This window comes from Austrofundulus limnaeus, unplaced genomic scaffold (assembly GCF_001266775.1).
Source record: "Austrofundulus limnaeus strain Quisiro unplaced genomic scaffold, Austrofundulus_limnaeus-1.0 Scaffold73, whole genome shotgun sequence".
In the NCBI taxonomy this organism is placed as follows: Eukaryota; Metazoa; Chordata; class Actinopteri; order Cyprinodontiformes; family Rivulidae; genus Austrofundulus; species Austrofundulus limnaeus.
The window spans coordinates 1,724,335-1,736,301 of NW_013952475.1; the positions used below are offsets into that span (position 1 = coordinate 1,724,335).

The 11,967-nt window shown below is 37.8% G+C and overlaps 2 protein-coding genes across 2 annotated transcripts in view; one reads left to right on the forward strand and one right to left on the reverse strand.

Annotated features, from left to right (window-relative positions):
* The first annotated feature begins 69 nt into the window (after window positions 1-69).
* On the forward strand, window positions 70-2,092 carry uba52 (ubiquitin A-52 residue ribosomal protein fusion product 1). Its single transcript, XM_014010811.1, has 5 exons — window positions 70-119; window positions 560-671; window positions 915-1,001; window positions 1,463-1,565; window positions 1,938-2,092. Exons 2-5 carry the CDS (start codon window positions 569-571, stop codon window positions 2,029-2,031), a joined length of 387 nt encoding a protein of 128 aa, XP_013866265.1. The 5' UTR covers window positions 70-119; window positions 560-568; the 3' UTR covers window positions 2,032-2,092.
* Window positions 2,093-6,210: 4,118 nt separating this feature from the next.
* The window catches only part of LOC106519236 (homer scaffold protein 3), a 58,725-nt gene continuing 52,968 nt past the window's right edge, over window positions 6,211-11,967 (reverse strand). The window contains exons 9-11 of the mRNA XM_014010809.1: window positions 10,743-10,853; window positions 9,769-9,849; window positions 6,211-6,691 (exon numbers count right to left, since the gene is read on the reverse strand). Of these exons, the coding sequence (XP_013866263.1) occupies window positions 6,506-6,691; window positions 9,769-9,849; window positions 10,743-10,853 (378 nt within the window). The 3' untranslated portion in view covers window positions 6,211-6,505. The remainder of the gene's footprint in view (window positions 6,692-9,768; window positions 9,850-10,742; window positions 10,854-11,967) is intronic.

Consider the following 11,967-nt stretch of genomic DNA (forward strand, 5'->3'; position numbering starts at 1 on the left):
TATAAAGGCCTTTATAAAACTTAAGCAAATTTTACGTTGAAAATCGTGTGAGAGGAAGTGACGTAGCTCAGTGTCAGCTTCTTCCGGTCTCTTTTCGTTGAGGCTCAGCTAACGGCCGGGTGGGTACACGTTTTGTACAGTAAATATTTTAAGCTTTTTCGCTATGTTGAACAGTTTATTGTGAATATAAGTGTTCTGTTTTGGTCATGTAAATAAGGAACCTCTTTGTTGTGCGACATTTACTAAGTTTTTAGACGTAAAAAAAGCCTAACCTTTTTTAACTTAACGTCAATCTTTCTTTGGCATGTGGCGAGGCCTTTCAAATCCCGCTAAGCTAACGGCTAACTACATTCATACACACAGCACAAGTTATTACCATAACCTGTACGAATAAGTCTTTAAATATAAATATATTCCTGAAAACACAACCTAATGAACTTGTATGTTTTTTTGTTTGTTTATTTTTAAATGAGAACTTCTTAAAACGGTGTGACAGTTCTAGTTAGTAGCAGCTATCGGCACTGAGACTTGATGCTAACTTTTAACTTTGTTTTTACAGCCTGCAAAGATGCAGATCTTTGTGAAAACATTAACGGGGAAAACCATCACCCTTGAGGTTGAACCCAGTGACACCATCGAAAATGTCAAGGCGAAAATTCAAGACAAGGAAGGTGAGTCTACATGAGATTGCAGGTATTTCTTTCATTAAAGCAGATTAAAGTTTTTGTGGATGGTATATTGTGAGAACATGCATACATACTGTATATATAGGGGGCTGTGTTTTTTCCTATGTATTTTCTGTATTTAAAGAAGTTCACAAATCGTAAAGGTGGTAAGATTAGTATGTAGAGCAGCTGTCGGTCATTCGTCAGTTGCTGTAAAGACAGTAACTCAGGTGGCCGTGCTTTTTGCAGGAATCCCTCCTGATCAGCAGCGTCTGATCTTCGCTGGAAAACAGCTTGAAGATGGACGCACACTGTCAGACTACAACATCCAGAAAGGTGAAACTTTTTAAAACAAGTTGTATGACATGATTAAACAGTTAGATTAAATGCCAAATAGTTTGCGGAGTGTTTCACACAATTATCTAAAGTTTCAATTTTGCACTGGGTTGGTTTTGTTAAAGATTCAAGATTCAAAGTGTTTATTGTCATATGTGCACAGATGAAAACATGTTTTCCCTGAGCAATGAAATTCTTACTTTGTCGTCCATTTTGAATGCTGAAACGAAATTAGATAAAAAGAAGATACTAAACTAAGGATAATAACATCAGAATGGAACAATATAATCATGACAACAAGAAGGGAACTGTACAATCTTTCTTTAAAGTGTAATGTGCAGCAGGTAACAGTCAATTGTTAGTGTGATTTATCCATGATGTGAGTTTTAAACAGTTCTGAAAATGTTTATGTGGATGCTTTACAATCTTGAGGCTAACGTCGCGTCTGTCCTGTTSATCAGAATCAACCCTTCATCTGGTTCTTCGTCTGCGCGGTGGCATCATTGAGCCCTCACTCAGACAGCTGGCCCAGAAGTACAACTGTGACAAGATGATCTGCCGCAAGTAAGTTCAGTCTGACGTGATTGGTCATGTGATTCCACCTATAACTGCTCTTAAAGAGGCATTTAAATTTAGGTAGTTRTAATTCTAGGGAAAATCTTGTTACCTTCTAATGAAGGTTTTATAAGTGCCTCTTTTGGTGTTTACATTTTAAAGGCTGTTATGTAAAGGAATCTTTAGGGAAGTATAGAGTTCATATTTAAACTTTGTTTTGGCTAAAATAATTGTTTCAAATCATTTCTATTATTGACACATGTCTATTGTAACAGTTAAGCTTCTTAGTTTCTGAAGTACTCAGATTAATTTTAATTACTTTCAGATGCAAAGACTTCAAACCATGCTTGCATTTAAATTTTACTCGCTTTGTTTTCCCAGATGCTATGCACGTCTGCACCCACGTGCCGTCAACTGCCGCAAGAAGAAATGCGGACACACCAACAATCTTCGCCCCAAGAAGAAGCTGAAGTAAACATCGTGGCTGCATTGGCTCTGTCTGCCATTATGTGTTGAAATAAATGTAAGAAAAGTTATCCTCCCAGTCTGGTTTTTATTATTTATAGGAGCAGAGATGTTTAATCAACTTCTTTAAAATGGTGACCAGATGACCTGCTGTACAATTCAACAGGTTCAATAAACTCCTTACTGTTTACAAAATGTTCTCAAATCAGGTTAAAGATGTCGGCACTCAGTTCACATCAGAGGTCTGTTCACTGACGTTTCTTGTAGCTGGCCTCAYCTAAAATGTAAATTTAAAAGTGTTCAGGCTTGAAACAAATCRTTTTAATTGTGTCCATAAGCAGGAGAAACGGAGTCCTTTGAATAACAAGTTTGTTTTTTCATCACAGAACACTTCACTTAGTGTGGCAGAGTTTTAATGTTAACATAGTTCAGTACAAATATAAGGAAATATCTCACATTGTCAAATCCCATAAAACAATCCACCCTTTAGATTTAGTAATCTGTCCAATATTAAACAAAACAAAAAAAAAACTTGAGACTAAAATGAACCATTTGAGGTATAAAAGTCGTACTTTAAAGATGGCACATAAACTGAGCTGATGAAATATGAGATGAATATCTGCTTCCTTCAGGCAGAGCTTGTTCCAGATCATGAGGCTTAAARGTGATAATGGTTCATCTTTAGTAAATGCTGCAACGGCTGATGTTTTAGCACAGAAAACAGTCAATATTCCAATTAAAGGAGCAATCCACCCATCAATACTAAAATGTGGTAAAGAAACTACCCCACCTACTTTAAAATGCTTTTCCACAAGAAAACTTGATCTAAATCTGCATTTTAAATTTAAATTTTTTGTGTTGTGGCATGTTCAGTTTTAAGAAAGCTCATCTGTGASTTGTACCAATAGAGGCCAATCCCTGTCCCCTATAATTTAATGTAGACTCAAACAGGAATAAGGCGACAGTGAAAAGTCATGGCATCAGACATGCTATGATTTTTTTTTCTAATCTAAAAAAGTAGTAATCTGTCAAAGCTGTAATAGAAAAACCACCATTAAACCTCTGATAATCTACGATTTGTATAATTTTTCAGGCATRTARGTTTGAAATATTGCTGATTTTCTGTCATGCAGTGGCTGATTCTGATCATCAGATGAGTTGTTTACCTGTAGGTGATGTAATGTAGTGTTTATGTGATCCAAAACAAGACAAAGCGTTCTTCCTCTTAAACTACYGGGAGCTGCTGAATAATGGGAATAAATGAAAGTTATTACATTAACTGGTTTAGAATCTCGACGTGATGCTTCTGCCTGTCACCGCTTCATCAGCTGCAAACAAACTGCCCATTATTTGTACCTATATTACTGTCATGAAGAAATCAATAGCTCATCAGGGCCTGAGGAGCGAGAATCGATAGATTCTGTGCATCCAACGTTCACATCTGAGTCTGACGGGACAAGTCAGACGAGTACCGGTTTACTGTTTCACTGCAGGTTGTTAAACTCCAGCAGCCTGAGCTGTCTGCAGAGCTCATGCAGTAAAACTGTAGTGATCCAAGCTTAAGGTTGTTTTTTCTGGAGATTTATAGTGTCGAGCAACAAAAATAAAAACCCACAGATTGACAAATGTAAACAAAACAGAACTTAGCACAAAGAGAGTGCAATTAAAAAAAAGTTCAACTGAACATCAAGGTGGTGACGTCAGGACTCCTTCAGGTATCCAGTACGAGTAGAATACAAAAAGAGCAGCTGTAGCTTTGAATGTTGCAGTATTTTTTTTTTTTTTTGGCTGCTAAACTTTTGCCCATTTCCCATCCTGACAGCGAGGAACTCCTCGGTGAACATGAATAATAGAAGAAGTGCTGAGAAAGAGCAGTTCTTGTCAGATAGAAACAGTTTTATGCTGGCGATTCTCAGAAGCTGGAGCTGGAGACGGTTGTTGTTGCATCTCTGAGTTTGCTGATGTTGGGGCTGGTGTGATGGCAGGGCCTGCTGACCAGCTGGAGCTCACTATAAGCAGGTTTTATTTATTTTATTTTTTTGTCATCGTGTGTCCAAAACCCTGACGACACTCCTGCTGGGTGCATCTCCACAGCGAATGAAGGTGGTTATGAAGCAAGGGTATTACTTGTAGAGCTTAACTTCATCAAACATTTCTAAAAAATGACAACAATAACACAAAAAACTAAATCTAAGTTTTTTTTTCTTCACAAAACATGAATTTTGGTTTATTTTTAAGTCTAAACTACACAGAAATTACATTTATTAAGTCACTGTTCTGTTACAAAACAGTCATTTCTACTGTTCAGACATGCCTGAGAAGCTGCGATTTATACATGTAGCTGCTGGAAAACACCAACGCCACCTCCGGTTTTTGTATTTATCCTCTGAAAAACATAAAACTGCAGCTGTAAATTTTTATATTTGCAAAAACGAAGCATTCATTTGCTACGAATTAATTCCCACCTTACTCTTTTTTAAACATGTTTTTATCTTGAAAATCATAAACTTGTTTTTGATGCGGTTYTGTAGAGTGCGTATGAGCAGTCAGTGTTTTACCTGCAGTAGACAACAAAAACTCAAACTGAGCAGTAACCATTCAAATTTTCAAACTCCGTATTTTCTGCAACTTTTAGCTTTTTAATCCACARGTTCTTTTACATAATTAAATATAATTATCACTTACTGCCAGGACACATTGTTTGGAATCAGTACAACTTTGTTTCATTTTTTTAATCCAAAAGAAACAAAGTGTTGTAAAGCGTGAATTGCAGGAGCTCAGGGTTGAACGTGAGGCAGTGATGATGAAGAAGGTTGGTGAGTGGATGTTTTAAAGGGAATGAAAAAGTGAAAACAAAGGTTTCCTAGATGCATGACTTTGGTTTAGGGTTCAAATCCCAGAGCCAACCTTTGTTCCTAACATCATCTGAGGGAAACATGACTCACATCCAGGAGATGGACGAGGCACTTAAAGCAAGAGGGGTTCATATCAAACCCTGCAGCTCCTCTTTGTAGCCTTCAGAACATCCAGAAACCAGCAGYACTTCATTGTTTGAACACATTCAGTCAGTTTGAGGAGATTCTAGAGTCCAAATKACTGATTGTATCAAAGTGCAGTTATCCAAATGTTTGCTGCAGGAGCTCCCATCCATCCAAACGAGCGCAGCTGAAAGACCAGACTGTCAAACAGGAAGTGGAGGAATCCAGGAGGCTGAGTTTGATCCAAACCAACCTGATGGTTTAGATTCTGGTTCATAGTTTCTCTAAACATTTTTACGTCTTTTGGGTTTTCTTCGCCTGTCTTCACAAGTTTACAGTTTGTCTCCGTTTCTGATCAGTATTTTACTTCTTAGTGTTTTATTAAATGTTCTTCTGTTACATTTGGACTCAGTGTTTCTTTGTTCTTGGTGGTCCACCTCAGGGTTAGGTCAGTCTGACTGAAGCTGTTATAGGAAACAGATTTTAAAGAAAAGCAGAACTGTTTTCTTCAGTTAAAGAAACACTTAAAGCTTTTTTTTACCAGAATACTAATCTTGTAAGTTATAAATCTTCCGTAAAACCAAACAAAAAAAAAAAAAAAAAAAAAAAAAAACGGTCAATAAAAGAAAAAAAAAAAAGCTCTTGCAGAAACCCAGAGTTCCGAAAAAAAAAAAAAAAAAAAAAAAAGAAGAACGGTCAATAAAAGTAAAAGAGAAGAGCTGCTGCAGGAACCCAGATGTCTGGACACATATAACGTTCTGTTTCAGGTGTAACATTTGAAAACAGAACAGRGTGAAAGAAAGAATATCAGCGGCTGTTGCAGCATAGAGATGTGGAGGTCCATCCATCATTCTTAAAGCTGGAATCACTCTGACTGCTGTCTACTGCAGGTAAGACACTGACGACTGATAACAACTCCAGTTAAAAACCATGCAATCGAGCTCATCTTAGCTCTTAGTTGTTCTTTGTCAAAGTGAGGGGAGATGGCACAGATATAAGGGCAAAATAAAGATAAAGAAAATAAAGAACAAAAAGGAGAAAGATAAAACTTGACTGATGCAGAAACAAGTTTTCAGACTGTATGGATMGACAGACCGCAGACAGAGCAGTGCACGTTCACCGTAAAAAAAGGATTATTTTTTTCACCTTTTTTTTTAAATAAATGAGGCCTTATATCAAAATTGTGAGTAAAAATATTGAGTTGCTGCAGCTCAGAAAAGTTAACACTTCACTTTTAATGCTTTCAGAAAGGTGAGTCGGGGGTGGCGGGTGATAAAAAAAAAACGTTTGCATGATTTGTTTTCCACGTAGCACCTTTAAGAGTTGTGTACCAYCTGCTGTTTATCTTCACTGATCCTAAAAAAAKAAAAAACYAAGCTGAAACTTGGGCGTGATTTCCACCGTATTGCTTTGATCGTTGCTCCGCTGCTGCACCGGTTGAACCCAGATCAAGCCCCGKGTGGAGGACGCCGACTGTGGAGATGCACCCCGGGGCTCCAGCTGCGGCTACTTATCGACCAGTTTGACTAAGCTCTCTCTCAGYCCTTTCAGGTCGCAGATTTTAATGTCTAGAACCTCAATGATCCGCCGTACTTCCCCCTCCGCCTGCTCCTGCTCCTCCTGGTTGGCGGCCAGCATTCTCTCAGCGCTCTGAACTCGACTCTCCAGCTCCGCGTTTCGTTTCTCCACATCCTGCGAACACATTATATGCACAGATGAGAGAGCGTTCATAAAGTAAAAATATATATATATACTATATCAATGAATAAATTCATGGTTTGATTGATCAAATGAAGCCGACCTGTACAGACGTGCAGGTTTTCACTAGAATCGGTTACTAAAAATATTACTCAAACATTTTCCAGTAAATGTGTAATTCTGTGTTTCTTCAAGTAAATCTGTATTCTATATACACCACACAGTAGATTAGAGGATAAATACCAAGGCTACAAAGGTTGAAAGTGATCATACATAATTTATGCCCGACAGCAACGGTAAGAATGATAGATGACCTAATAAAAACTAGGCATCAGATACAATCTCCCATGTTAATAAGGACATTTACTATAATTCTTGTTGCCCTTGAAGCTAAACTTTCWATCTTAGTATAATTATTTATCACTGTTGGTTTGAAGGGATGAACTCAGAGGGCAAAGTTGTGTGGAGGAAGAGCAACAACAGAGGTGAAGTAAAATCTTATTATGTGTTAAATCTATGTAAAGTACTGTAAGTGATGAGAATCTACAGCACCAAGTTTCTTTCCTGAAATCTTAAAAAATAACTTTGTTTTCTTAAAAAAACTGTCTTACAAAGCCTGTCTTGTGGTATTAATTTAAAAAAATCTATGACCACAAGATAATTTTGAGCAATCGTGCGTCTTTGTGGGAGATACGGACATGTTGGAGTCAGATTAAATATGAATAGTCTACACTGTTTTTGTTTTTCATGGTTTGAAGGTAGCCCARGCTTATTTTTATTATTATTTTATTTTTGGTGTATGTTTAATCCKAAGAGTATAACTTCATGATWCAAAATCTAAACCACGTGTGTCAAACTCYAGGCCTGTGGGCCAAATGTTGCCCTTCAGAACAGCAATGACCGTAAACTACATCTCCCATACTGCATGTCGATAATTTTACCCATGAAATGACAGCATCTTACCACTTCCTGGAAGGGCACATGGTTCAAAAGTAGCCCGCAAAATTCACCATGTAAATTTTTATTTAACTGCATTTTTGTTGGCTTCCCTTGCTGTGGCCCAGTTGTACTGAGAAGTGGGAATTTCCAACTTACATGTTCAGAATTCAAGACAACAGCTACTAACTACAACTTAGCAGTTAGTTTTAATAGTACTTTTATTGAATGAATGAATGAATGAATGAATGAATGAATGAATGAATGATACTTTATTGATCCCATGAAGGGAAATTACAGAAAAGACAATGTTGTCTGTCATACACATAGTACCATTCAGTGTTTATAAAAAGATGGGTTAAAACACTGTTTCTATGCAGGAAATACCACATAGAGCTCAGTTATTAGTTTCTTTCATAAGACAGTTCCGCAAAATCYGAGCACAGACCAGTCTGGCTTTACACTCCCTCGGGTTATTCATAAAATCACAGGAGAAYCCGGCCAGGTCCTGCCCACATGTACAAAATTTAGAAATGAAACCAGCAGCCGGAGCCAAAAGAGAGACCTCAGCTGGGCTGAAGACCACAACGTACTTATTGTGTGACAAATGTCTGTCTCGTATCAAACAAAACAAACTAATTAACTTACTTTAGGGATCCAGTGGTTCAATATTTTTCAAACTAACTACAAAGTTGCTGCTGTGTCATCTTTAATATTCTCTTGGTGATAAATCTGTTGATTAATCCAGCAGTCGCTCACTGACGTCTTCCTCGTGCGAAAAAACCCCTGAATTAACTAATTTTAGTGATTCTGTGGCGCAATATTTAAAAAAACTAAATACAAAATTTCTGTTTCCTGTGGTTTTTAATATTCCCTCTGTTGATTAATCCTGCAGTCGCTCGAGCTGATGTTTGTCTCGATCGTATCAAAGACACACACTCACAAAAAACCAACAGAATTTAAAGATTTTTCACAATCACGTGGTTCAATATTTTCTAAACTAACTACAAAGCTGTTGTTTCGTGTCATCTTTAATAGTCCCTCGYTAATAATAATTAATAATGAGCATTAATCAGCTTGTTGATTAATCCTGCGGTCGCTCAGCTCAAATCGTTTTCTGAGCGTGGAACCGCAGGTTGGTTTTTRACAAGTCGGTCAGCCCGGCTCTGATACCACCGCGCTTGGGGGCTCAGAGGGGCATCAGASGTGGGCTTATTTTACTCGCCTTTCKYACTTCGTGCTTTTTCTGAATGCTCATAGGAGGACAGAAGACACATCAGTCCCGGACTGAGCCGTCTTATGAATGAGGTTATAGTTTGTTAGCAGTGTTCAGCTGTAGCAATGAGACGAGGAACATGATGTTTAGTCAAAGTTTAMTACAAKTGGCTCTTTGAAGGCCACCATTAACACTCATGTGGCCCTCAGAAAACGTGTCTGACACCCCTGATCTAAATGGATCATTTTTCATAGAACTAGTATTTACAACAACACAGAATGAGTGTGTGACATAACTCTGACTCCCCCCCGCAGAAGTGGAATGTTGTGAGAGAGGTGCCTGTTTTGAGTGTTGAGCTTTAAAAAAATAAAGCTTTTTGGACAAATCCAACTCCAGTTGTCAGCTGTGTCTTACAGCTGCAGCTTTAAGAACGACTCCACACACAACCACAAGTGACTGAAGTGCATCATTCATTTCTATATTAAAATWAAATTAAATTYATTCAAACTTGTCCATGTTAGCAATCAACACTCTCTGCATTAAAATGACTGCAATAACTATCTCGTGGCCACGCATTAGTTTTTTAAAACCTCACACAGAGACAAACCTTTGTTTCCCAAATGCCTCCTAATTATCCACCTTAATTTTATCTGGTGACAATCAATTTCTTTTACTTCTTTCATCAATATCAATATTCGAAACCACAAGGTGACACTCTGAATGTCTCTCTTTAGTCTGAAAACAAACGTTTTGCAGCAAATTCTTACATTCAGTTATTAAATGTGAATGAATAGAGACTAAATAATAACGTGACTTGAAAATAACTCCAAACTGCAGCCAAAAAAAAAAAGCACTGAAAGTGGTTTTTTTCTCTAAATAAAAAAGCCCAAGAGGAAAAATGAAGTGCATAGAAACTTACCTGGAGTCTCTGCATGACCTCTTCRTTCTCCTTCTCCAGCTCGCCCACGTCTGTTTTCTTGCTCTGTAGATGCTGAATTTCCTGAAACACAATGATTCCGAATCGTTACGGCGCTGCCTCTCCCATTCTTCCACAGCCCCGTTATTAAGACCATTCAGCTCTTCTTTTGCAGCCGAACGCGTCGGCGCGTGCCCAGATGTGGTTCAAAAAAGGGGATCGAAGTCGGTGGAAATTTGTTCCCGATATCAGGATCTTGTCAGTAAAAGTGAACCCTGTTCAAACAAAGGAACAGATGTTGCGGTAATGAGACTGAAAGCTGCTGCTTTTAAGGAAAACTCCTCTTTGGAGGAGATTTCCACTGTTCTGTGCTGCACGTTGAGCCAAACACAAGATTATTTAAATTCCTTTTTCTTTTTTTACTGAACACGAGGAGCTCCAAACAACTTTTCTTGCTGCAGAAATAAATACCAGAGTGTGTCGCAAACGAGGGATTTATAAAATCAGTTAAAAAGAAAAAAGAAAGAGGAAAAACAGCAGCTAAAAGATCAATTTGAGGTCTCTGCTCACATAAAGAGCTGGGACATTCATTTCATCCTTTCGGCTCGTGTCCGCTTTGATTCTGCGGTGATTACCTTTTAGAGGAGACAAAAACAAGATTACTGAAGCAAGAAGGTTTCATTAAAAATAAACTAAAGCTGATTTAGAAAGAAATAACTCAAAATGACACTTTGCACCTGAACAAATCACAGCTTTACTGAAGATTTCTAGACTTTTTTTTTTTTTGTTTATTGTACTGCAGCTGAATATCAAACAGCAAATTAAGGCTTTACTGTAGATCCAACTGACTACCGGGGGTGTATGCTGTTATATAAAGAGGCAGCTTTGTTTTTTTTTCCCTCTTAGACTCCCTGTAATAAGAAGACAAATGGATCTGGACAGTTCTCAGTGCAGGGAGGGGACTTTTTGTGTCTTGCCTGGTCTTTGGCTCTCAGCAGGGCTTCCAGCTCCTCCAGTGACTCAGTCAGTTCCTCTTTACTTGTCTGACCCGCAGCTGGGTGTCCCAGCTGGGTCTCCAGCTCTGCCACCTGCAACACAAAAACACAACAAATACACACTCAGCGTTTACTGCAGGAATGCATATCGCCCGCCATCATTCATTATAGTAAGATGTTCTCATGGGCAAATAGCTTCATGGGATATCGCAAAATGTCCCACTGAAGTATGTGCTGTTAAACTGTCTACTAACACAACAAACTTTAGCTCAATGTCTGTCAAACTGATTGAGTTATAGACATTTTTGTCAGCTAGTTTTGATAAGCTTTTGTGGCCATCTTGAATGGGATTGAGCATAGAAGTCACTTAGTTGTAGATGTACATTCAACAAATAATTTCTTAAAGTTTCTTTTAAATCATCCAGTGATTCATGATATTTTGCTAACAGACAAATAGAATTTACACCTGATGCTAAAGTTTTAAGGGTATCTTGGGAAAGACGCCCCATTACTACCAGGCTAACTTTTAGCTCAATATCTGAAGAGAAAAAAAAAGAATTATAGCAACTTTTGTGTTTTCTGAGGTCAGTTTACTTTCACAGATGATTTTCTTTTATTTTCATTCAAATCTGTCCAGCAGTTCTCAAGATAATTTGGCAAAGTTTGCAAAGTTTTAAACAACTTACGAAATTTGGTTTATGTCTGAATTACTTATAAAAGTTAGATATTTGATCCATTTGTTAGCATTACAATATGAAAACGCCTAAAAGAGACTTCCAGTTGATTTTTTTTAATTCCATCTTCAACGTAGATGTTGGCGTAAGTCATSTAAAACATTATAATGTGACAGGGCCTTAACAGACAAACACAAAGCTTTTTGCCTTTTGGTGGCGATAATGTAAACATATCACAAAAAGTAAGGAAAATAGTGTTTGGTAGATTATTTATTTGTTTTAACAATGTTTCTTTACAATAAATCTTACCGTTGGACAGGGGTGTCACTAGGTTTTAAGGACATGGGGGGCTTAGCCCCCAGGAGACGCACAGAATTTTTGTATATTATATATTTGTATTGTGTGTGTGTGTGTGATAAATCTTACCGTTGGACAGGGGTGTCACAAGGTTTTAAGGACAAGGGGGGCTTAGCCCCCAGGAGACGCACAGAATTTTTGTATATTATATATTTGTATTGTGTGTGTGTGTGTGA